The 27051-nt window shown below is 30.5% G+C and overlaps 2 protein-coding genes across 11 annotated transcripts in view; one reads left to right on the top strand and one right to left on the bottom strand.

The window, feature by feature from the left end:
* The window catches only part of LOC107453502 (uncharacterized), a 67089-nt gene extending 50074 nt beyond the window's left edge, over positions 1-17015 (bottom strand). For 5 of the 10 annotated variants that reach the window (XR_015430891.1, XR_015430890.1, XR_015430889.1 and 2 more), the window contains exons 1-3: positions 16884-17015; positions 11141-11315; positions 3975-4768 (exon numbers count right to left, since the gene is read on the bottom strand). Coding sequence is in view for 7 of the 10 variants with exons in the window: in XM_043045263.3 (XP_042901197.2) it covers positions 3975-4768; positions 11141-11315; positions 16884-16952 (1038 nt within the window). In the remaining 3 variants the exon portion in view is untranslated. Of the gene's footprint in view, positions 1-3974; positions 4769-11140; positions 11316-13342; positions 13485-15489; positions 16433-16542 lie in introns of those variants that run through there. The other 5 variants (XM_087156107.1, XM_087156109.1, XM_087156110.1 and 2 more) reach the window with 5 other exon arrangements.
* Positions 17016-22499: 5484 nt separating this feature from the next.
* The window catches only part of Tmem131 (Transmembrane protein 131), a 92361-nt gene continuing 87809 nt past the window's right edge, over positions 22500-27051 (top strand). Inside the window, exon 1 of the mRNA XM_016070370.4 lies at positions 22500-22772. Coding sequence (XP_015925856.2) covers positions 22637-22772 — 136 coding nt within the window. The 5' untranslated portion in view covers positions 22500-22636. The remainder of the gene's footprint in view (positions 22773-27051) is intronic.

Genomic DNA, 27051 nt, shown 5'->3' on the forward strand with positions numbered 1-27051 from the left:
ATGATTATAATAACTATTTACTGATAAAAAATGAATATTAATCTTGCATATAAGCTTATAAAGTATCCGGCTCTCCCTTACAAATTATATAAACTGTGTTTTTTAAGATTTGAAAATTGAAACCTTTAAAACCTTTGAATGAAAAATTAACCTTTGAAAATTTGATTTCCGGAAACTTTTGTAATCAATTATTTTTTGAAATGTCTGAACCTTCGATATCCGGAAACTTCCGGATCGGTTAGCAAAAAATCCGGAAATCCGGATTTTTTCCAGAGCACAATCAGCCCTGAATGGGAACAAATCATCTGGTCTGATGAATCCTCCTTTCGACTATTCCAGACCATCGGACGTATGTTCGTGTGGCGAACGCCGGCAGAAGTATTTCATGTTGACTGCCTGGTTCCAACCGTGAAACATGGAAGTGGTTCTGTAATGGTGTGAGGAGCTATATCTACCCGTGAATTGGGGCCTCTCGTTGTCCTGAAGGGGGTGGTCAAAGGTGACCATTACCAAAGAATTCTCACAGATCATCTCCACCCTATGCTTCATACTCTCTCCAGGAGAACGTCCTGTGTTCCAAGATGACAATGCCTCTGTTCAAATGTCTCACTGAGTTCAAGCAATGGTTAAATGAGTAAATGAGCAGAATAATGAAGAGGAACATCTAACGTGGTGTGCTCAGTCCCTTGATCTCAATTTCCTCCTCCACTCTCTGAACTCGAGACGGTTCTGCAAGAGGAATGGCTGCAAATTCCGATAAACTTTGTTCAAGACCTTTATTTGTCAATCCCACGTCGAATGCAGGCTGTCATTCAGGCCAAGGGTGGCCCAACTCCTTATTAATAAAATACTTTAATTTTTTCACAGGTGTTCCTATTATTTTGTCCTATACCGGTATAAACAAAATGCAAAAACGTTATCAAAAACTTAACATGATTAAGAAAAAATAGCTAATTTCAGAGAGGCAACTCTTTTCTTGATTATATTAACCACCATAAAACAATTTAAGAAGAATTTTAAATATATTCAATATTGATTTGAAATTAAATTTTGTGAATTAATAATTACTTTATTTGATAACATAAAAATGAATGATTATAATTCAAAATTATAATTAGTTAAACTATAATTTGAAAAGTTATCGGGTCTATTTTTTAGATTTAAATAAAAGTTATTTATATAAGAATATTCAACAAAGCATTAACAAGATTAACATTATTGATCATACTGAATTTATAAAGATATTTAAAAAATGAAGCAAAGAAAACTTAATAAACTCATATTACTAACATAAATTAGTGAATGGTTCCTATTAAATTTTTATTAAAATTTGTTACTTTGTTCAGCATTTCATTAATAAAACTATTAAAAAAAAATTCAATAGTTTTGGAGTCTAAATACAATTAGTATTGAAGCTAAATATTTTTGTCAGAAGTAAATTATTATATAGCCTCCACATTTATATTTAATAAATCTGATAATTGAATTTTTATTTAAATTATTTTTAAATCAAATCATCAAGAGATGAATTGAAGTTTTTTGGAATGAGACATCCAAATTAATATACGATTTTTTAATGCATTTGCTAAATTTTAAAATATAAACCCCTCACTTCACACTTTTTTAAAAAATCTTGCCTTAAAATATTATTGAGTTTGTTTCATAAAATAAATTAAGAGCCCTGAAAATTTTATAAGTAATAAAGTGCAATAAAAAATCTAAACTTTTTAAGCAACTAGTCGACGGTCCCTTAGGTAAAAGATTATATGTTTAAAAACATCAACTAATTCTTTTCTTTATTAAATTTAATGAATAAAAGAGAGACATTTTGAAGTGATGAAGCTTTGTAATTGTTGACTGCTCTCCACATAAAAAGACATAATTAGTGAATGATCCCCAAGTCAAGTTCAAAGATTATGGTACTGATTTATAAATAGAATAGTGCAAGGCCATTGGCTTGCAAGTGCCGAATACAATGGTACTTCACCAGACATGAAATTAACAAGAGAAATAAAATTTTCTTTTGCTATTAGGGAAAATTTTTGGGAACGTTTAGTTGGTCCCCATAACCAGCAAAAATTCGAGAAATATTTTTTTAATTCGATTTCAAAGGGTGAAAAATGAAGCCTGAAATCAGGAATCTCTTGCAAAATGCAACCGAGTTGCTTATAAGAGTTCAAGAACCCTTCCAACCGAATCCAGCTCAATGTAAGCACGTGCGGACTTGCAAGTACTTCATCAAACATGTAAAATAATTGGCGCTTTCTTAAGGTACGTCAATTGTTGAATGGAAGTGTTGAAAGGAAACATCACGAAAACCACCTTTTTTGCATAATTCGTGGCAGAAACCGGTGAAGCAAAAAATCTCTTTTTGGAAAAGGGAAAATTAAGAACTTTTTAAAAACATCCAATGAAAGAAGCAATTTTAAGGGGTTTTAAAAAACAGAAATAAGCACCTATAAGCACTTTTTAAAAATGCTATGCACTCTGTTAAAAGTTGAAAAAAGAATACTAATTTTACTTGTATTAATACTACTAATTTACTTAGATTATCCAATGAAAAAAGCAACTTTAAGGGCTTTTAAAAAACGGAAATAAACACCTTTAACCCACTGGCGGTTAAGGAAATGGGCAAAATTGGGAAAATGTTTCTCCCCTACACACAGTTCCCCTATCAGTTTACATGGGAAAACCGGTTTTGCTATGCAGAGAAGACTGCAGGTTAAAATGCGACTTTTTACGTGCAGAACCGTCAGTGGGTTAAAAAACACTATGCACTCCGTTTAAAGCACTCTGTTAAAATGCTATGCACTCCGTCTGAAAAAAGAATACAAATTTTACTTGACTTTATTTTTGTGAATGTCTAGATTTCAGAAGGAGCGAAGTACATTCTTCACCCCCTCACTTTAATTTAAGAGGAAAATATATTTTTCTATTTGGAAAATAATGTTTCCTTTTTGAAAAATAACTTCTAAGTTGAAGATTAAAAAAAAAATTCTTCTAAAATTACCTAATCTGGAAATATACCAAACTTGAAATATTTCCAGATTGTTAAGGGTTCATAACATCTATGAAACTAATTTGTATTTCATTTTGAATTATTTCATTAAAATTGAATTAGGTTTAAAGAAAAAAATTTCTCTGTCTGTTAAATTAAGTTTCATAAACAAAACAAAAAAATTGTGTAAATTAAGAAATTTAGGAAAAACTGTTAAAAACTTATTCGAAGAACAAGTTTTTATATTTCATTGGTTAATGATATCCATCATCTGTTCAGTTGTAGACCAATCTTGAAAAAGAAAATTCATAATTTTTGAACCAAAATGCTTCATATATAAGCAACTTATGGATATAACAAATAAAACTGTTTTATTTCTCAATGTAACATATAAATTGGTTAAAAACCATTTTTTAAAGTTGTCAGCACATCCCTATGGCCAGAAAATTGTTAAGGTTGCTTAACTAATAAATATCTACCTATAAATCCTTTCATCATTTAAAGGTATTTACTTATAGAATTTCTTGTATCATCCTTTATTCATATTATTCTCAATTATGTAACAATATTGAAAATGGTAAGTAACTTAATCATGTTGAAATTATTACTTAACAGCAAATGCGTTATGTTTACTTTTAAAAATTATTTTACAAAATAAGTTTTGTATCACACAGTTAGAAAGCTAACTCTACATGTTAAGAAAATATTTTAATCACAGTACAAATAATCCTCCCCCCTTCAAAAGTAGAGAGAAATACCTTTCAACTCAGAGAATCCTTTATCCAATTTTTTTTTTTTTTTTACCAAATTAAAATTAACATTGCCTAAAGTGGGTATTGTATAATGCAATTAAAAAGTGTTATGGCTTGAAAGCTTGTAACGAGAGAAAACCTTATATTTATGTCACAAAGATAATTTGTTAGAATTTGTCCCAGCTTACTTTAGCTTTAAAAATACAATAAATAAAATCACTTACTTGTGTTGAGTTATTAAAATATTCTTTCAACTTTTTATCCCACAATACATTTATCACAGTACATTCATCCCAAAAGGGTATTTCAAAGTTCAAGAAAACCTTGTTCACCACTCCAAACCCCAAACAAGATATCACATTTAGTTTCTTTTCACTAAGGCTGGGATAAAATAGTGATTGGGAATATTCTTTCAAATAACCTAAAGGAACAGTTACAACAACATGATGAGCTAAGTATTCTTTTCCATTTTCACAAAATACCATAACACCTTCATCACCTGACCAATCAATTTTAGTAACATGGCTATTTTTTAAAATCCAATTCTGCGGGATATTTTGGAGAAATACATCTAAAATGCTTTGATATCCTTGCTGAAGTTCAACGGTCTGATGACCGTCACATTCCTTATAAGCACACAAAGATGTCTTAGACAAGACTTCCAAACTACAACAACCATTTAATTCACATTGAAATTTACAAAACCAGTCAAAAACTGCTTCTAAAGTATCAGTATAAGATTGATGTGCTATTTTAAATTTATTAAATTGCTCTTTCATATGATTAAGAACATTAACTTTTGTGTCATCATCAATAGATTCCATTTTTTCATACAGATATTCAATTAACAAATGAACAATTTTCTTAGTTTCTTCAGGTAAAAATCCACAGTCTTCAATTGTCTTTATATAACTGGGAGCATTTTCATCAACGAGATCTTTTGATTTTGCAATATTATAAATAATATTGTTTTTTTGGCCATGAATCCACTGGGCACCCATTTCTATATGATGAGGACCTATAAAATATATTTCTTTTCAACAACTAAATTAAAAAATATATTTCTTAAAATAAATATACATGCAACAAATGAACGATTCAAGATGAAAATGCAGTATTTCAGGGTTTAATCTTTATTCACTTAGTTCTTGTTAAAAAAATTTGATTATAAGAATGCTTATCTTCTTAAAAAAAACATAAGAAATTTTTTGTTAAATATCTATTTTTATTTACCATATCGAATTTAACATATGCATCAACTCAATGAAACCCCTTTGTAATTTCTAAAAAATATGAATAAGCGATCACTACCGAATAAACGCAACCACTTTAACAAGTTGACATTTTTATGTCATAGCTGTGTCAAAATCAAATTGAAACATCCATTGCCTGTGGGGGGAAAAAAGACGGAATGGAACAATTGATAGGGGAGGAGAAAAATGGTGTAAGAATTGATAGTAGAAAGAAAAAAAGGTTTCGTATTTACAGAATTATACAAGATCAGTAAAAACTGATTTTTGCAAGGGTGCATAGTTTTGCTCTTGTTTTAAGGGAAACAAAAAGAGAATGTTTTGTTCCAAGAAACTGGTTATCATAACCATTAACACATCAATGTTCTAAAAATGAAACACTGAATTTGAATTTAATGAGCAATTAAAGTCAAAATAATATTATTTTATAATATGAAGTATTTCAGATGCGTCTTAGCAGCAGGCAGGGCCCCCAGGCACAGAAATTTTTTTGGGTCACTATCATGTCATACTGCTTAAAATCAAACTAAAAAACTTCACATACAGAAAATAAATCATTTTTAAGATACACAACAATTTTAACAAATTTAAATACATTTTAATTATCCCAAATACTCAGTCCACATAAAATAAAGCATTTTAAACTATGCATAATTTAAAAGACAAAATTGAGATGCTAACCAGCCGCAATCCTCAAATAATAAAACAATTTTCACAACCATGGAAGCTGATTAAAATAATTAAATTAAAAATATATAAAGGTATAAAAAAGAAATCTAATAAGTATGAATTATTTAGTCAAACTTAGTTATTAAAACATATTTTAATGCAAATCTGACATAGCCAGTTTAAAAGTTGCTGTCCAATAGTGCTGTGTAATTCTAAACTCTTTCAATTATTACTTTATTTAACTAATTTTAAATACTAAACAGAGTAGTGGTCAAGCATTTTTAGAGACATTATGACTTAACATAAAACTTGCTCACATTTATTTTTCACTGATATTTTTTTCAGGAACGCAATGATTTCTGAACATTTTAAAATAACATATTTATATTTGTTTAAAGTGATGCAAATTCACTTCAGTATTAAACTCAAAATTATGTGAAAATTTATCTTTTCTAAATTAAAAAAATATTTATATAAAAAAATTCATGTTAAAAAGATTTTTTTAGCAAATCATTTGTTTTAAATCTCATTGGTTTAAACAAGCCAGTTCAACTCTGCATTAAAATATACTTAGAGTCATGAGACATGAAAAACTTTTCAGCTAAATACTTATCTGATTTTTTACTACTGTACTTACATGAAATAATTATTGTATGACATTGACATTAAAATGACAACACTAACCGAAGAACTTAGTGGAATAACCAGCTAACTGAAATTTTAGTGGATTTGAGTAAATGAGTTCTAAAGTTTATATGTTCCTCCTTTTTGAGGAAGATCATTGGTCTTCACATTTGACACTGTAACCTTGGGAGACACCTACACATAATGGGTATTGAATTTGATTCTCTTTGTCGAGCTTGTCATCTTGAGGAAGAGACTTCACGATATATATTTTGTGATTGTGAGGTCTATTCTGCCCAAAGATTTGAGCATTTAAGGCAATATTGCATTAAGGCCTAGGAATTGAAAGATATTCCTGTCAGGTGTTTGCTGAATTTTATTTCAGCCATAAAGCTTTCTAGTTAATCATGATTTAAGGTTTGGGTAGAATACACCTCTGGTCGATGTGCCCTGCTCTTTGGAGCTGCCCAACCTCTAAATCTAATCATGGCCTGAACAGAAAGTTTAGCATTAGTCAACGATGATTGACGTAACACTCACTCAACATTTTAATATACCTTCATCAAACCATAAGTCATCAGCGGAAATTTAAAAAGGATGCAAGAAAAAATAAAATAAAATAGCAGATACATTTAAAGTAAGTTTTCTTTCTTTTATTTAACTTAAATTTATAAAAATATAATTGTTCACGCTGTTAAAATTTGTTTTTGAATACTTTTATTGAATTTCATTTTTCAATTATGTTCGTGATGAATTCTTAGTACAGTGTAACGTCCCATATCCGGACGTCCCTTTTCCGGAAGGGTCGATTTCCCGGACACTTTTTAACAATCAAAATAAACAAACATTTCTTCATCTTTCCCTCTCCTTTAAAAAAAAAAAAAAAAACGAAGTCTTTTGACAGGTTTTTCCCCTTCTCAGCTTCTAGAGATCTATGCATGAACCCTTAAATCAACAGAAGATCTACTAAGACCATGACGCTCCTCCTCTGGAATGCAGGAAATGGGGGGGGGGTGTTTTCAAAAGAGCACAACTGAGTCCCCTCCCTCTCCCTTCTTTCTATGCAGCTGGCTAGTAAAAGAGGCATTTCCTGGAACCTTTTTGAATGTTAAACTGGAGGGGGAATCCCCTTTAGTCACACAAGAAAAAATAAAGAGAACCCAATTAGCATGCCACGCCTTTATGCTTGATTGATAACCAATGATGGGAGAGAAAATAAGAATTTGTCACTACCCCGCCCTCAACTTGAATGACAAGTAAGGAGGAAATGAATTTTTCTTCTCCACCTACCCACCTTATTGAATGACAGGAATTTCCCCTTCTTGCTTGAATCGTTCTAGTTCAAAATGGTGGAGAGAGCAATTAATATTTTCATAACTGGGAATTTTTTTCGTTTTCTATATTTATTTTTAGAATAGCAATAATTATTTTTTTTCTAATATTTTGTTTATGATTGATTAGATATCATTCTTATACTAAAACATTATTTCCCGAAAAATAATGTTTATTTATTTTCTGTTTCTTAGATTCAGATCATTTTAAGCTTTGTTTACCTTGGAAGTCAATTATACGGAAAAATCAAATATACGGACTTCGGAAAGTCCCGCCGATTCCGGATACGCGACTTTCCATTGTATAACTTATTTTTTCTTTTATAATACTCATGCTGTTTCATGAATTTTTTTTCTCTTAATGCTTTTATTAATTTTAAAATTTGTATACAACAACTTTCCTCTTAAATAAATTATCTTAATTTCGGTTTTACTAAAATTATAACTAACTTCTTATAATAATTGCAATTCTTTATTGCGTAATGAGACAATGAACATGAGTAACATCGGTTTCCACTGCAGATAATAATTACAAAAATTGCTAAAAATCTTTTTAACAAAACCAGTAGTTTTGCACTTTTTTCGGAAATATTTCGCAAAATAGGTTTTGACAAAAATCATGCAATTAAGCAGTGTAGTGACAACTCTTTCAAGGTATTCATTAAGACTTCGTAACGAAAATGTATTAATGTTAGTGGTCACCACTCATCAAGTAGAAACTAAAAAAGATTGGCCACAAAAATATATCAATATTATTTATTACATTTCTTATTATTTGCTTGTTATTCACCCCGGAATGCGAAAATAAAAAGTGTCCCCAAAAGATTATATTCTATTAGTTTAAAAAAAAAAAAAAAACACTTCAACAAGATGAGTATTGCTGCAGTTTTCAATAAAGAAAAATGGGAAAAATAATAATGAATTTAAATAAATAAAAAAAACTGAAATTATAAATTGTAGTACAATTAAGTAACTGTTTGCAACCAGCATTCTTTTATTCAAAAAGTGTAATCCAAAACGTCTCACATGAAAATTAATCAGAACCTTTTTTCTTATTTCCCCCTTTTTTTTCAAAAGGATGAATTACATGCTGAATCAGTTATAGGAACATAAATTTTCTTGCTTAACCTCACCCTTTTACTGAATCCTTTTCTATGTTCATCATTAAACACACAAGCACACTTGACCCTAAGGTCATGCATAGCAGGTATTTTTCATGTTTAGGCTACTGAAGAAGAGTAATATTTTTTTAAATCTGAAGTTTTATTTTAAATGTTTTCAACTTAATGATATTAATTCAAAATCAAAACAAACTAAGTATTTTCTTTAAAGTATTATTACTAATGTAATTAATAATTCTATCAAAAAATAGAAGTTGACTAAAAAAGTAGCAATTTTTAGAGAGCTTTTTAAAAATTTTAAGACAATTTTGAATTAATTAAATCTTTCTTCTATATTTCAAGTTCAAATAAGATACTCTAAAGTATGCACTTGTAAAACTCGCATAGAGTTTTATACTTAATGATTTTGATTTAAAATCAAAACAAGGTAAGTTATGTCTTTAAAGCAGTGTAATTAAAGTAATTGTTTTATCAAAGAATAAAAATAAACTGAAAGAAAAGCAATAAAACAAAAACAAAAAAAAAAACGTTTATAAAAATTTGCAGACAATTTTGAATTACATTTTTCTTACAAGTACAAATAAAATAATCTAAACAATGCACTCATTAAACTCCAAAATATGCAAAAGTTTTAAATACTTATGTATGCATTTTAAATATTTCTTGAAAAAAATATCAGAATCAAAATAATCATGATTTAGATAATAAAAAATTATTTAAATCAAATAAAAAGTTTTTTTTTCCTCCAAAATTTTAAAATCAGCAACTTTTTCAGTGCCAATCATTTTATCAATAAACATATCAAATCAATATAATAAAAATCAATCAATAGTTCTATAGCCGACCGGCCTGTGTAGGGGCAGGGAACTGTCCTTGCATCAGAAAGGTCCCGGGTTTGAATCCCGGGCAAGGCATGGATGTTTTCTTCTCGCTCTGTGTGTTCTATGTCCTTTCTCCCTTGTGTGTGAATGTGACCCACCCTATAAACGGGCTGTGGTTATTTGAATGGCGTGGCAGAAGTCGATTTCCTCACCATAGATGGCGCCACTGAAAAACAGGAACAATCGCACCCCCACTGCCTAAACAGGCATACGCCAAAAAAAAATTATAAAAAATAGTTCTATAAATATATATAGCTTTTTTTTATTTCTTTGCATGTGTGGGTAAAGTACTGAGTTAAATCCCTAATAAGTCATCAAAATGAATATGTAGTATCTTAATTTGGATATCTTAAATTGGGGAGAGTATCAAAGGATATTGTGAAAATGTATTGTGGCATTTTAACACTACACATAACCCAATTAATGAAGATATTAATTTTCTTAAATGGCAAGTTCTCCTTTATTTAGGGTTTGAAAAACATCAGTTACCAAAATTTCACAATATGACTAATTTGTTTATAGATGAAGTTTTATTTTTGACTGGCTTTTAAATCTAATCAATGTTTCCCATCACATAAAATTAAAATTCTCTAGATTTTAACCAATTTTTTCATATTTATATATACACAAAATGGTTATTTTATGACAAATAATCAAAAGGAAGCTTTATTTCACTTGATAAAAAGTGCCTATTTACTCCACAAAAGTGCCCTTTTCAATAAATGCTTCCTGCCTCTTTTCAAAAGAAATGTGAACATTGGAAATTGGCAAAATGAAAGTGCATCAAAAATTGAATATTTCAATGTGTGATTTGAAACTCACGTGTTGTAATAATATTGTAATAAAAATATGGGATCTTCAAAACGACGTAAAAAAGCGTAGCAATAATTGCTATAAAAAAATTATTTAGATTTACGATGAAAACTGCATAAATAAAGCACATCAAAAGCGGTTAATTAAATGTGCGATTTATAACTCACCAGTTGTAATATCGTAACAAAGGTATCAGGATTTTAAAAATCTCATGGAAATTTTTAGTTATAAATGCCAAAAAACGACCAAAAGCTCACTTGGAATTATGATGAAATCAACAAAATTAAAACCAGCCAAAAAGTTATTGCTTAAATTTGAAATTTGTTTATTGTAATATCGTACTAAAAATATTATGTTTTTTAAAACCATTAGGAATTCTGTAACATTGAGAAAGCGTTTGAGAAAAAACATAGATTTATAAGAGAATCTGCGCAAATTGAGCTCATCGAAATATAGTGATTAAATGATATAATGATTATAATGTGTGATTCAAAATTTTCCAATTTTTTTTCTCACCAAAAAAAAAATATATCATGGTAGTCAGAGGCTTCTGTAGGTCACAGATGAACAGTCAGAGGGCCGCATATGGCTCTCCAGCTGTGCTCTCTTAATTTATAATAAGTAAATAAAAAAAACAATCACCCAAGTTGAATAAAACTCCCTTCAATTTTGCTCAAATAAAAATGCCCGCTATGACTTACCAAGTTTTATAGTCTTTAATCTTCCTCCAATTCGATCTTGCGCTTCAAGTATACAAACTTCATTAAAGCCCAATTCTTTCAAACAAAATGCACATGCTAGACCTGACATACCAGCACCAATAATAACAATTCTTTTAGTGCGAAAGTTACTCATTCTTATGGAAATAGGTAATATCTAAAAATTAGAGTAAAAAAGATTCTGTTAATAAGAAACAAAAAGTATACCACTTGCATTATATTCCTATAACAATTGCATTTTCATTCAGTACTTTTTCACATTTACAGGATGACCAATAAGTTCTCATAACAATCCAGTATAATTTAATATTGATATCCTAACAAATCCATGAAATAAAAATTTTAATATCTAATAATTTTTAACATAAAACCTTATGTAGTATTAGAATCTAATGCAAATACAGTCGAACCCCGCTATAGTGAACCTGGGATATAGTGAACACTCGGATGTAGTGAACTTTTTTAGCGGTCCCGTCCGTATTCCTATTTAAATAATGTTATTTTTAACGCTTATAGTGAACAGCTTAGAACTTAGAAACTCGGTTATAGTGGACTCAAATTTCATTTCTTTAAATATCTTTTTCAGTCCTCCATCTTTAAACTTGTAGGTGTTGGGACTGAAAATGAATGCATTCCTATAAAATGTGTCATATTACTCTCCTTTATGCTTATCACTTTTAACTATACTGTAATAAATGTCAAACAGATCATTTATCTTATACTCCCCCCTCCCTGACAAGCCTCGCTTTCTCTCTTTTCCCCAAGCTTGCTCTACACAGTGTTTTCATCATAGAAAAAAAATGGGTGAGAATTTCTCACCCTTTCTCAAAAACAGGGTGAGATTTCAGAAAGTTAAGTGAGATTTTTAAACACTGAAAAAATACAAATAGACTTGAAAAAAAAATTTCTTTCATTATAATACATTTTTAACGTCTTCTATTTTTTAAAGCATTGAATATTCTTGCTGCATCATCATAGAAGATTTTGCCTTTACTAGGTATTTGTCCATCTTACATTAGTGCATAAAAAATTTGAACGTCTTACATGAAAGAACCTTACCTGCGGTAAACACGTGGTTGCAGAGAAATGTGTTCTGAAAGGGGTTCCGTGGCTCGGAGGGGTTGTGTTCTGTTGTTCGAAAAAGTTCTGAACAATACTGGTAAATAGGGAATCTAGATAACGGGGCAAATGTTGAAAATAATGAAAGATCCAGGAAGAAAAGTGAAATGGATTTTATTCTAATTGGCGTAATTCGAAGCTTTTTCCAAAATGCGAGAAAAGAAAAAAATATGCGAGATTCTCGCGTTCTCGCGCTGTGGTGAAAACACTGTCTACAACTAGTTAACTTGGCCACCTGCTGAATTTTTGGAATTTTCTTATCTGTTCAAACCATATTCTTTACAAATCACCCCTTGACAATCAAAAAGGGGAACAATTTAACTCATTCTACAGCTGCTCTCTTCATATTCTTACATTATCTATTTGAGACAAGATTTTTATTTCAAAAGCAGTGAAAATGGCAAATTCTCTTAAGAGAAAAGCGTTTTCGATAGACGACGAAGTTAAAATTGTAAAGCATATTGATGATGGAACCAATCAATCGACACTGTGTAAGGAATTTTCCTTGTCAAAATCTACGGTTACTAATCGAAGTGCAATTCTTGCGGCATACGACAAAAACATGGTTTCATCGAAAAAACTGCGTGGAGCTGAAAGAGAAAACGTAGAAGATGCTTTGTTAAGATGGTTCGAAATCTTGTTCAAAATGTAAAAATCTTGCATTCTTTGCACATTGTAGATAAGAAAATTGATGAACTCAATTTAAAATCAAATTGTGTTCAATCAAAAATCACAAATTTTTTTCATAAAAAGTGAAAATAAAACTAATATTTAGCGACGTAATTACTTTTTCCATCAATTTTTGCTTTATTATCTGTTAATTAGTTAATAATTTTTTTAAATAACTTATGCAAAATTGCAAAGCCAATTTTCAATCATTCAACTGTCTTATGCAAAAAATATTCTTCAAAAAATTTGGATATAGTGAACCATCGGTTATAGTGGACACATTACTGAGTCCGCAGACGGTTCACTATAGCGGGGTTCGACTGTAGGTTCAAAGCTTTTAAAATAACAAAAATACAGAGAATATTGCCATAAAATAAATTTTATTAGTAACCTTACTTTTAAAAAAAATGCTGAGTCATAATAAAAGTGCCTAAAAAAAGAAAAACAGAAAAAACAAATTTTTCTTAGTTTCTGAAACCAAACTTTAATACTGAAAATCACACTTTTCTATGTTACTGGTTATTTATATTACAGTACAGGGAAAGAGTAAATTAATAGTATGAGACGTTCTGTTAAAATGCTAGGCTATTAAAATGGAAAAAATGGACAGCAAAAAATGGAAAAAAATCCTTCTCAAAATATCAAAAAAATGACAAAATTGACTTGTCTGTTTTTTTTTAAGTAATATCTATAAAAATTCAAAAAACTTGGAAAAATACATTTCTAAAAAATATTCTGTCGAATATTTGACTGATCCAACTGAATTTTTCACAGAAGGGCCAAATACTCGTTACATCCCCAATTTAAATCCAATGTTATTGCAACTTGAGAAATTCATAAAATGGAGGAAAACTTGAATTTTCAAACTGCTCATTGTTTCTAATTTAGACTTCAATTTTTTGTTGCCTAAGTGATCCTTTTCGATAAAGAAAAAGGAAAATGTTTACGATGTAAAAAGTCTAATAATTAATAAAATGAAATAATAAAGTACATTACAAAATAAGCATGGAATTTTATTTTGAACTATCAGTTTTGTTCTTATTTTAGGCTTTTGTTTAAAACCTATAAATTTTCTTCAATTAAAATATTAATTTGAATTTAAATTACTTAATTAAGACTAAATTTTTTCCTACTTTTATTCTGTGGGCATTGCAGTTTTTTTTAATTTATTAGAATTTAATTCGACAATGAATTTTCGTATTGCATGATATGATAAAAAAAAAAAAACATTTCTTTTCTTCAATGTTTATTCATTTTGATAAATCTATTGTTCATATGATAAAAATAGAAATTCTTTTTTTTGTAAAAAAAAAAGTATAAAGTTTTTTTATTTTTGAATGAATTCCAATAATGGAACACCTTTAATTTTTTACAAATATGTTACTAAGTTTATTGATAAAAAAAAATAGAACGCTAATGTTTAAATAAACATTATTACATTTGTCATTAACATGTCTAAATACATGTGCGGCCCTTCGTTAGCCAACCTGCCGTGCAAGAGGCCCTTCGCTCAAAAAGGTTGTGCACCCCTAATTTAAATAATCCTTATTTTCCTAAATAAATGCGAACACTTGCATTTAAATTATTTATGCTTTCATAAATTTTGATTTACTTAATATTTTCCTTTAAGATAGAATTATTTTAAAAATTAAACTTATTACTTTTTTGTATACTTTTGTGAATTTAAACATTAATTTTCTCTCTAACTGGCATAATTCAATGAATTTTCTTTTTTTAAATAATAAATTTTAAAAATAAAATAGCACGAACTGTTAATTCCAAATTCCTTTCCGTTAATTCTAAACAGAATATTTTAAAGTTATCAAAATGTGGAAAGAAAAAAATTCTGTTTTATTATAATATATTACAATGTTGAAAATTTACAAAAGTTCTATTTTTTGAATAAATACCTTTTATCTCAAAATGCACTTTAAAATGTTCGTTTTATTCTATTTTCAGTTCAGAATATTTAATAATTTTATCAAATATTTTTAAACTGCATATATTTCTTCATTAATTTATAAATGAAAATTCAGTTATTTGTGAATAAATATTCTTGGTATTTCAGAAAAGAATAAACTAAAATATTTTGATCATCAATATAAAAATATATGAAGTATTTATTGCATAACTTTAGCATATTATCTAAGATCAATTTTAAGAAGGTATTTATGCTTAACACTATTTGATAATGAAAATCAGTATGCTATTTGTAGTTATGATTAAGATTATATTGTGATTTGTTAATTTAATTATAGTTTTAAAATTTCATTATGATACTCTAACATCTATCTAAACTTGTATACAGTGATAAAAATTAAGTTTTTCTGTACTTCCTTCCCTAAAACATTGAAAGAGACTAACAGTTTTAAATTCTTAAGAAATTCATTTTTTTAAATATTCATAGAAATTCATTTTTTTAATAAGCATATGAATTTGGAATAGCAAATTCATATGCTTATTCATGGATAAAAAAAATCTGTTAGCAGAAGATTGGTTACATTATTTTAGACAAAGACATCAAAATCTTTCTCTTTGCCAACCTTAAGCAACAAGTTCATCACGAGCCACAAACTTCAATCAACTTAATGTTTCAGCATTTTTCAAAACTGTTTATGAATGTTACTACTTTGGACCTAAGAATATTTATAATTTTGATTGGTTAGCAAAACTATAGTTGGGAGGGGGAAGGACGAAAAGAAATTTTGTTCCCTGAACTATTTGGTTTCTTGTAGTAAAAAAATTTAAAATATTTGAAAACTTTCAAGCTAATTGTTTTTCCTTCTCTTTTTTTTTTTCTAAGTGAAATAAAAATTCCCAGTTTTAGGAAAAAAAATTTGCACTCTAACAGAAGAGCCGTGCCGATTGTACTAACCATTTTCCAAAAGCATATTAACTTTTAAATCAAATTGATGAAAGTGTAGGACTCATTTGTAAACAGACGCAATGAAAATATAAGAATAGTCCTGTTACAAAAAATGTAAGTTTGGAAATGTTTATAATGCTTAAAATTTTTAAAGTAGCTGAAATTTTAAAAATTATCTTTAAACTAGAATAGTAAAAGTAAGTAATTTATGTTAGTTCAATGCAAACAAAGGTTGGTCCATTGTACCAAGGAGATAGAACACAGTTATCCATTTTGCGAATGCACAAAGTGTATTTTTTTTATTTTATATATATATGATACTATGTAATTATTGTTGCAAAAAATTAAAATACGACCAGAAAGGTTTAAAGAGTGCTTGTTGATTTTTTCAGGAATGTTATATTTTTACTTCATGTAAAAAATAAATAAAAAAATACACAACTGGAATATTTTGCCCCATCCTTATGTATGCTTATAGCTTTTTCAATTGTACAAATTAAACTTTTTTACATTTTTCAATCATGTTTTATTTTCGAAGCATTAAACAAAAATTTCGAGTTCTTTTAGATCACTAAAGAAAACTTTGAAAATACTTTAAGGCCACAAAACTGTTGGGACCCTACGAATTAGATATTCTATAATAATTTAAAAATTAACTCCCTTGAGGCCCTTTTTTTAATAGTTGACCATCAATTTTACAAATTATGTGTACTAACAAAAATATGCATACATATAAATAATATTTAATGGCATTAAATTGTTTTCTCGATGTATTCTGAAAGGATTAGTTCCTTTCTTGGACGCTTGATTACATTGTTTTAAATAAAATAAATTTTTAAAAAAACACTTGAACATAGAAAACCAGATTCGCTGCAATAAAATTATGATAACTAAATGCATTCGGTGAAGAATATAATTAAATGAATATGATTTGTATAATCAATCCTTTTATTATTCAAATAAATTTATTTAAAAACCAAAGGATGTCAGCATGTTACACTAAATTAAAAAATTTCACCATTAAATGGAAAATCGAAAAATGTTTAAATTTAAATCACGTTTCAATCTTACTTTTCCAGGAAATAAAGTAGTAGTAGTAGTAATCCTATGAACCGTTTCGTCACTTTGTGCTTTATACATGCGCTTGCAGCTTTCATTGATTAAGAAAAATAAAATTGCTAGGTTGGCTGTTGTAGTTCATTTACGTCGCACTAGAGCTGCAGAATGGGCGACAGTCTGGTTGATTGATTGATTTGTTCATTTACTTCGCACTAGAGCTGCACAATGGGCTATTGGCGACGGTCTAGGAAACATCCCTGAGGATGATCCGAAGACATACCATCACAATTTTGATCCTCTGCAGAGGGGATGGCACCCCCGCTTCGGTAGCCCGACGACCTGCACGCGAAGTCGAGCACTTTACGGTAGAACAGTTTAACGAAGACCAATACCGCGCACCCTCGGTCCCTACGCAGACTGATCCAAGTGGTCACCCACCCGCACACTGACCGCAACCAGTGATGCTTGACTTCGGTGATCTGCTGGGAACCATGTCTTAACGATCAGTCCACTGCGAGCCAGGTAGGTAGGTTAATTATTTATGTAGCACTAGAGTTTCCCAATGGGCTATTGGCGACAGTCGGGGAAACATCCCTGAATATGATCCGAAGATATGCCATCACAATTTCGGTTCTCTGCAGAGGGGATGGCTCATCTGCTTTGGTAGCCAGACGACCTGCGTGCGAAATCGAGCACTTTAACGGTAGAACAGTTTAACAAGGACCGATAAGCTTTTGCAACGCTCGAATGCGCCATCTGGGGAAGAGACTGGTTTCATGCCTTTGGCCCCTTTCCTGCTCCTTTCAGTTGTATAGGAATATACTACGATATTTCTCCTTTTCTTAATATTATAGTTTTTTAATGAATAAAAGTATTTTTGTAAATTTCCATGATGCTTTCTTTTAGAACTATGTTTAATGTAGTTTTCAGTTCCATATAATTTCCAGTTCCAATAGTTTTCAGTTCCAAAAAATATTAATTTGAAAGAAAATCAAGACAGAAACTACCGTACTTCCTTCTTCTATGACTCTCCACACGCTAATAGTGAAAGCATGCGAAGTGTTACCATAGGTAGAGAGTTCTGCTCTACGCCACCTGCAGCCTATTTCGATTGCCGATACAGCGAACCCCTGGTACTTACGCAGGCTGATCAAAATGGTCAAATTGAATGTAGGGTTTAGTGGCACAAGGTTAAAAAAAGGGACATGCTGCGCCAAAGACGCGGATTTAAACAGAATTAAATGTAGTTGTAGTTTATTTACGTCGCACTAGAGCTGCACAATGGGCTATTGGCGACGGTCTGGGAAACATCCCTGAGGATGATCCGAAGACATGCCATCACAATTTTGAGCCTCTGCAGAGGGGATGGCACCCCCGCTTTGGTAGTCCGACGACCTGCACGCGAAGTCGAGCACTTTACGGTAAAACAGTTTAACGAGGACCAATACCGCACACCCTCGGTCCCTACGCAGACTGATCCAAGTGGTCACCCACCCGCACACTGACCGCAGCCAGTGATGCTTGACTTCGGTGATCTGCTGGGAATCGTCTCTTAACGATCAGTCCACTGCGTGACACAGAATTAAAAGCAAAGTAGAACGCATGTATAAAATCAGATGAGATAATGCAAATTCTAAAACAATGGTGTAAAGTTACATATATTAAAATCAATAACACTTCATGGTAAAATTACTAAAATGGTAAGAAGTATGAAACAATTATATACAACTTCAAATTCCAATAGCGTGTAAAAATGCAAAGATGTTAGGATGGTGATTTTTATCTAACTAGTCTTTTATTCATAAAAACGTGCTTCCAAAAAAGGTAAGGTGATGTTGGTTAAAATATGAGCCAGAGATTAATATATGATGAATTGAAAGTAAAACTTTGCAAGTATAGCATCCAGGAGGCGGTTCTCCGAACAGCAAATGAAGATGAGTCAGCCGAGTATGTCCTATACGAAGGCGGATGAGCTTGACATTTGCTTCACGTAATTACAACTCAGGCCTCGGCCCTAACGTGGATTTAATAGTATGCAGTTTGTTCTAAATTTGTTAATCCCAGTGTTGCTGCAGCAAAGACATAGTAAAATGTCGTATGTAATTCTTCATGTCAGAAATGGGAACTTATAGTGTTAATGGAGTTGTAGCAGATCGGGCAGCAGAGTCAGCCATGTCGTTACCTGAAATGACTGGGGATCCAACAAAACAAAATGTTAAAACCATTTTCGTAAAGACTAACTAACAGATGTTTAATGATTCATAAAATAGGGTGAGCTTCGCTGTTTATATGATTCAGCTGGCGTAAAACACTTAGGCTGTAAGAGTAAATGTTGCAAAACTTTCGTGCGGTCAGTGATGAGATAAGTCGTAGAGCTATGAGAATGGCTACAGCTTCAGCAGTAAATACAGAGCGTATGGACGGTATGATATAACTGTATGTTCGATCAACTATAATGATTCCACTACCAACATGTCCTGGAGATTTTGACCCATCCGTAAATACGGAAATATACTGGGAATACTCATGACGATGAGAGATGAATAGCCAAATATACACGTTAGGAGCTATACTGGATTTTCTGTATGAAGCAAATAGAGAATGAAAGTGATATGACGAAGTAACACAAGGCTTGTTAAGAAAGCAATAGGTTGATTGAGATGGTGATTCGCAAAAATTGAATGTCTGAATGACATGCGAGTATTAAAAGGGGGTATGTATGAGGGTCGCGCATCATGTAATAGTCGTAAGCTTAGTGGAATAATCTCATGTCGAAGAGGATGTGAGTTAGATAACATAACATGAAAGTAAAATGTAAGACAGAGCTACATACGTCTAAAATATATAAGTGATAAATTACATATACTATATAAACTTTCGACTGGGGACGTTCGAAATGAGTCGCTGCAGAGTCGTATTGCAGTATGATGCACTATAGCCAACCGATTCAAATTTGTAGCAGTTGCAGTGCCATAGACTGAGCAAGCGTAATCTATGCATGATAATATCAATGCTTTGTAGATTCTGATAAGGGTGATGTTCTCCGCATCCCAGAAAGTATTTAAGAGAACACGTAACACATTTAAAGTTTTTTCACAACGTTTTCTAAAATAAAGATTATGGGGCGGAAAAGTGAGCTTGTTGTCAAAAATTATGTCGAAATATTTTGTGTCCTAAATATACATTAATAATATTTTCAAACTTTTTGATTTTGTATGCATATATATATATATATATATATATATATATATATATATATATATATATATATATATATATATATATATATATATATATATATATATATATATATATATATATATATATATATATATATATATATATATATATATAATAGTGTCTTTATTAACGTTAAAATGAGGAAATTTGATGTGAATACTTCGTCTTACAACAAGGCCCTATATTTCCTCTAAATATTGACTTATATTATTCATATCGGGCCAGGTATTATATTACCGGGTACTAGTGCACTCTACCAGAGGAAATAATTATAGGCCTAATAAGGGGCTAACAATGCGGCCCTATAGGTTACTATGTATGTTTATATACAATAGTGTCTTTACTAGCGTTAAAATGAGGAAATTCGATGTCCATATTCTGATTTACAAGATGGCTCTATATTTCCTCTTAATATTGACCCAAATTATTCATATTGGACCAGGTGTTATATTACCTGGTACTAGTGTACCCTATAGGAAATAATAAACTAGTACCCGGTAATATAATACCTGGTTCAATTTGAATATTATGGTTCAATATTAAGGGAAATATAGACCCATGTTTTAATACAGAATATTGATTTCGAATTTCCTCATTTTAACGCTAATAAAGACACGGTTATATATAAGCATACATAATAACAGTACGATACAAAAAACAGTAGTTTGTAGCAATTTCTGGCAACTGCTTGTTACATTTGTTTAATGAATGTTAAATGCTATTGTTAAATGCTCAAATTAAACTAATTTTTCGAATCTAATTACTACTTCATGGGTCCTTTAGTGCAGGGATGGCGAACCAATGGCACGCGTGCCATTTACGGCACGTGACACAATATTCTGGGCACCCCACCGATCACAAAGTTCACTATGAAGCATATTAACAATTAAATTTTTAAAAAAGTAAATAAAATAAACAATTATAAACAAAAACATTTACAATTAATGCCAATGTTATTGTTTTATAACTATAAAAAACAAGCTAACAATAAATAACTAGCAAAAAAACAAAAATTGACAGTCCTGCTTAAACTAGCATCTTACAACCTAATATAAGTTATTAGTCATTTAATCTGAAACAACAGAAGTCACACTAATATTACTTTAAGTTAAATTACGCGTATAACTGAAACATTGCAAAAAGTTTTTTTTTTCGTAGTAAATAAAGAGTTTTGAGTTGATAGTATTTAGTATTATTATTTTCCCAGTAATCACGAAGTCAAAATTATTTGACGGCACGTCTATGACCTCATTAAACAGTTTTTTGAAAAAATGGCACGTTGGTGCATAAAGGTTCGCCACCCCTGCTTTAGTGGATGCTAGGAGAATGCCCTTACAGCTGAGCGCTAATAAGAATTTGAATTGAATTACTGATATTAAATTAGCCAATAATAGCTAATTTATCACTTTGGGTCCACCACCAAATGCGAATGTACTCTCAAGAAACATTGATGTTTATTCTATTGAAGAAAGCTTATCTTCTTGTTGTTTTTTTTGTCCCGCAGTGGACTGATCTTAAGGACACGGTTCCCAACAGAACTCTGAAGTCAAGTTTCACTGGCTGCTGTCAGTAAGCGTGTGAGAGCGCAGGTGCTTAGGGACTGAGGGTGTTCCGTATCGGTCCTCGTAACGCTCTTCGACCGTAAAGTGCTCGATTTCGAGAGGAAGTCGTCGGGCCAACAAAGCAGAGAGCTATCCACCCTGCAGATTATCAAAATTGCGATGGCATGTCTTCGGATCATCCTCACAGGAATGTTTCCCAGACTGTCACTAATAGCCCATTGTCCAGCTTAAGTGCGACGTAGATAAAATACCCACCTATCTACCAACCTTTGTACTGTATTTCTTAGTGAAAATAATACTTAACAAAATTTATTAGATTTGATAATTGTCTAGCTTTTCTTAAATTCGCTGTCGAGAAAGGCAAAAAAAAAAAAAAAAAAAAAAATTGGAAGTTTAAAGGAACAAATTTTTAGAAAATGGTTTAACTAATTGGGTCTTGTAAATGTGAATAAATATTTCGAAATGATTGATTACGTTTGAATAAGCTAATTTTTTTATTCCGACCTTCTTCTAAAAGTACTGAAATAGTGACTACATCTCCAAAGTAGTTTGTAGTTGCATTTAAAAAAAAAGGTAGTTGTAGCTTTACTTAACTTGTTGTAGCATTTGCTAAAATAATGTAGTTTTTTCATCCACTGCTCTCGATCATGATCGGAGATGCGCGTAAATCCTTTGATTAGTAAGATAAGGGATCATTTGCCCTTTCTGCGTAAATATATATAGGCATGGAACAGATATCGTATTCGAACGAGATCCTGATTGGCGAGTTTTTCGCTGCTGAAAATCTATCAACTAATCAGGTTCTCAATCCCAGGCAAAAAAATCAGTTTCCATGCCTCCGACCACTGTCCAAAGAGGAAAAAAAAGTTGCTGACGAAAACCCTTTCGGAAAAGATGTTAATATTTCGTTTCAGTACACATGAGTTGGCATCAATGGTTTGATTTATAAACTAGCAGAAGAGTATGGCGCGTACGTGTGTATCATGTAAATATCAAACAGGAAAAATGAGAAATCAGAAAGTTTTAAGGATTCTTTTACTCTATAACGTATTAGAAACTGTTTACAGAGTTGTACAGGCAGCAGATAGCCGTACACATGGTACAGCACCATTATTATATATTAAAGATGACAGAAAAAGATTTGTTTCTGTCTCTGTGTAGTTTGTGTTTACATGAGATATATTTACATGAGAACATTATTATATATTGTTTTTAAGTATTTTATTATACACAAAATAAATGGATAAAATATTTTTATCATTTCGTATATTAATGGTTTAACACAGTTTTGATACTTATAAGTTTTCAGAAAAACTTTGGGTTCTACCTTAGTTTAGTTGAAGTTTACATGCAAATATATTGTTTTAAAACCTTTTTCAAAACTCTAAGTAATAAATAAAGTTTATTTCTTATAACTCGTTTAATTATGGTTTCAATTTTATGAACATGCACCCAAAATTATCAAATTCTTAAAAGATTTGCAATGAAGTGTAATTTGTGAGAAATTTTAAACAACCAGTGATATAATCTTGTTTTTTTTTCACAGTTACGTTTCCTGTATCTATAAAACTACATCGAATAGTATTATTTACTTCACTAAAATCTTAAGATTTCCGTATCGTGATCTGTGGCAGAATAATCACAAAGTCTTGGCAACTTTCAGGCAGCAACCCATGAGAAACTATTAAAACATATCACAGAAAGAAACCAACTCAAGTTGTATAACTCGTAGTAACACCTGGGCAAGCCTCTACATGTTTTTCAAGATTTTCCTGTTTGAAATCAAATTGGCGATTGTTGTTGGCTTGGCTGATCACATTACGGAAATATCTCCAAAATCTCTGTTAAAATAAAAATATTTAAGTATTAAGTAATGATGCTGTTGAAAATAAAAATCATGGAATTTTTGAAATATTGCATACTGAATGCATATGAATATATGGGCAATTCCATGGCGACTAACGTTAGATTTTGATAGTTTTTTTATTTTTAGATTTTCATTGATAAATATTTATCACTTTTTTAAAAAAAATGATATGAGTTGTTTTCCAATAGTCTAATATTATTATGTATGTATGAAAGAAGGATGAAAATTTGAAATGATTTATTTAGAATAAAAATATTACGTGATCTTTCTATTTTGTGATCTTTAGCACCATCTACAGCCGCCAAGGTGCCAAATGAATTTTAAACTTGCAATTTTAAAAAAATAAAAAACAAATAGACATTTGATTGGTGTTTGCTACAAGTAAAAACCTTCAAGTTCTATGATGTTTTTGTTTAGTTTCTCGCTGGTTGCTGCCCGCAAGTTACCGATTATTCTGACGCAGATCATGATACAGAAATCTTCCTAAAAAATAAAATGTGATTGATGTTACATAGAAAGAACATATTTTTATTTTGATATTCTCATTTTTCTAAACGCAATAATCCGTTTATTTAAAAAAAAAATTATTTAAAAAATTCAAATTAACAGGAAGCGTTGAAAGTACATATGATATGTAGAAAGTGGAAAATCGAAGAAAATCCCTTGTGACTGATACTACAATTTTTATGTGATTGATGTTGCAAATACAAACTATATTTGAATTTTAATAAACTTTTTAATTATTGTTTTAAATAAAAATTAAAATTTGACATTTTAGATATAAAATAGTTATTAAAAAACTAAGAAATTTGTTAATCTAGGAATGCTATTAAATGTTCATTTTTTGTTATGTTGTCCTTTGTATCAAGAAATTGTTCACAGTTGCTTATATTGTAATAAATTACAAATTTTTATTGCATCTTTACTATAGTGTGGCGAAAACTATGTTTTTTGTAGATAAACTGATAGACTTTCCATTTGGCTAATTTAGGCAAGTGCCAGAGATTAGGGCAAAAAATTCAAGTTTGAACTATTTTAAAATGTTGAACAAAAATTTCATGTTTTTTTATCCTCTGGAAGATTTATGTGGGAAAAAATGCTTTTCATTTTTTTTATCTGAGATTTTTTAAAATAGGTAACAAATACAGAACTGACAAACACAGGCCTGAAATAAATACAGGGCTGGGTCTTCCATTAGAAGAACATAATAAAATGCGTAGGGTCAGCAGAGAAAAAGGCAGAAAATAATATAACAATTCACATAAAAATATATTTATAACAAAAAAAAAATGTGTACCTTTGTATATTTCTTATCAAAGATTAAAATAAATTCATCAATTATACTTTTTTTACTTGACATTGTTTTCCTGTGAATAATTTTCCAGAATACCTTTGTATGACTTATACTCATGTTGATCTTTGAATTGATCTGTATATCTGTTATTTATCAAAAATATCCTTTTGGTCATGTTTCAACTTTAATATACAGTGCACAAAAAGAAAAATAAATGGACTGCCTTCAGAGCCGGATTATACCTTTCGTAGGCCCTAGGCACAGCCGTTTTTGGGCCCTCCCCTCCTTCCGCCACTCCTCCTCTCTTTTCAAAATATATGCTAAAATTTTCTTGCATATTTTTTTTAACATTTTTATTAATATGGATTTTAATTTACAAATTTGTTTATCGAACTTTATCTGCAATACCGACATACTGCCGATATTGCAGTTGATATCGATAATACCATTATGATTAGTTCGATCGATAACTATGTAAACACTTCATGTCAACAATACAACAACAAATCAGCAAAGAAAACAGGGACATTGATAGTGAGATTAATTACAAGAAATATTTATACTACATTATACATTATTACTTCATCGTTTTCATGATACTACTATGATATGATAACTAAGTGAAGGAAATTAACATTGTCGTAAGTAAATCTTTTGAAATTATGAATGCAGAAGGAATTATGAATGCAAATGCAGAAGGAGAAAGATCTTTCTCCAGATTAAAATTGATAAAAAATTATTTGCGTTCAACAATGAATCAAGATCGTTTGGCATCGCTCGCACTTATGTCTATTGAATACAACATTTTGCGTAGTTTGGAATTCGACAACATAATACAAGATTTCGTTGAATCCAAAAATAGCAAAAAAGTAATATATTAGATCATAAGATTCTGTAAAATAATTTATTACTGAAAAATATTATATTTTTATTTATATCTTCATAATTTTGTGCAAAATACACTTGTTGTTTTTAAAGCTAAATTATTTTTGTCAGCAAATTTTTTTCTCCCAAGTTTTTCGTAGGCCCCTGAATTTCGTAGGCCCTAGGCACGTGCCTATAGGTTAATCCGGCCCTGACTGCCCTGAATGACTTTTGATCTAATGATTTTCACATTCGAGGACTCTATCTTAATGGTTCAAGAGGGTGATCTCAAATATGCTAATTAGTTAGTGCAGATGATATTTTAAGTTACAAAGCCAGACACAAAATTGTACTTTCTCGGAATAAACATCCCTTTTTTCACCAAGAAATATTGGGGTTAGCTGCAATCTGAGAAAAATGGTCCCAACAGTTTAGTCAGGAGAGTGGTCCAAAGCTTAGACCCCATAATGTTAGCTTTACTTTTTGTGTATTTCACCATTTTTTGAGAAATTTTTGAGCGAATTGAAAATTTTTTTTTGTGTCATTTTCAATTCGCTCAAATTATCCATGGCTAAACAATAAAGTTTGCTTAGCCATGGACAATTCCATGCAAAAAATAAATTTTAGGGAATATATATTATTTTTTATTATTTTATTTAATAATAGTCGAAGACTTTTGAATTGTAAGGTATGCAAAAAATTGCATACCTTACTATTCCAAATTTTTTTAAACTATTGTTAAGTAAACTGATCAAAAAATAATAAAAACTCACTAAAAATTATGTTTTGCATGAAATTATGTGTGGCTGAGCTAATTTTATAATAGTAAGCAAAATGTTTTTATTTTGCTTGAAAATTTCTCTAGATATGGCGGATTATGCAAAAAGTAAAATTAACATTAAGGGGTCTAACTTTGGATTGCTCTCCAGTACAAACCATTGAGACTAATATTTCCCAGATTGGGATTACCCTTTATATTTTAGGGGTCAGAAATCCAAATCCGTAGAAAAAAAGGTATGTTTATTCAGAGAAAATACGTTTTTGTATCTGATTTTGTAGCTCAAAATATCGTCTGCACTAATTACTTAGCATATTCGAGGTAATACCCTCAAACGGTTAAGATTGAGTCCTCGGACATGAAGATCATTAGATGAAGCACTTTTTCATAGATGAAGGTTGACATGGTGAATAGTCACAATCCCCACAGTTGTGACCTTCGGATGTGATATAAACATGCCCTCCTTGGCAGAAGCGCCCATTACGATTTGAACAAGTCTACTTCGATGGATGATCCACACATTGGACTTTTGACGGGGACATTGACCTCATCACGTTGTTGCTTCTCAGTCTCGA

Source organism: Parasteatoda tepidariorum, chromosome 12, assembly GCF_982258835.1.
Source record: "Parasteatoda tepidariorum strain Cologne lab strain chromosome 12, Ptep-v5.0, whole genome shotgun sequence".
NCBI lineage: Eukaryota > Metazoa > Arthropoda > Arachnida > Araneae > Theridiidae > Parasteatoda > Parasteatoda tepidariorum.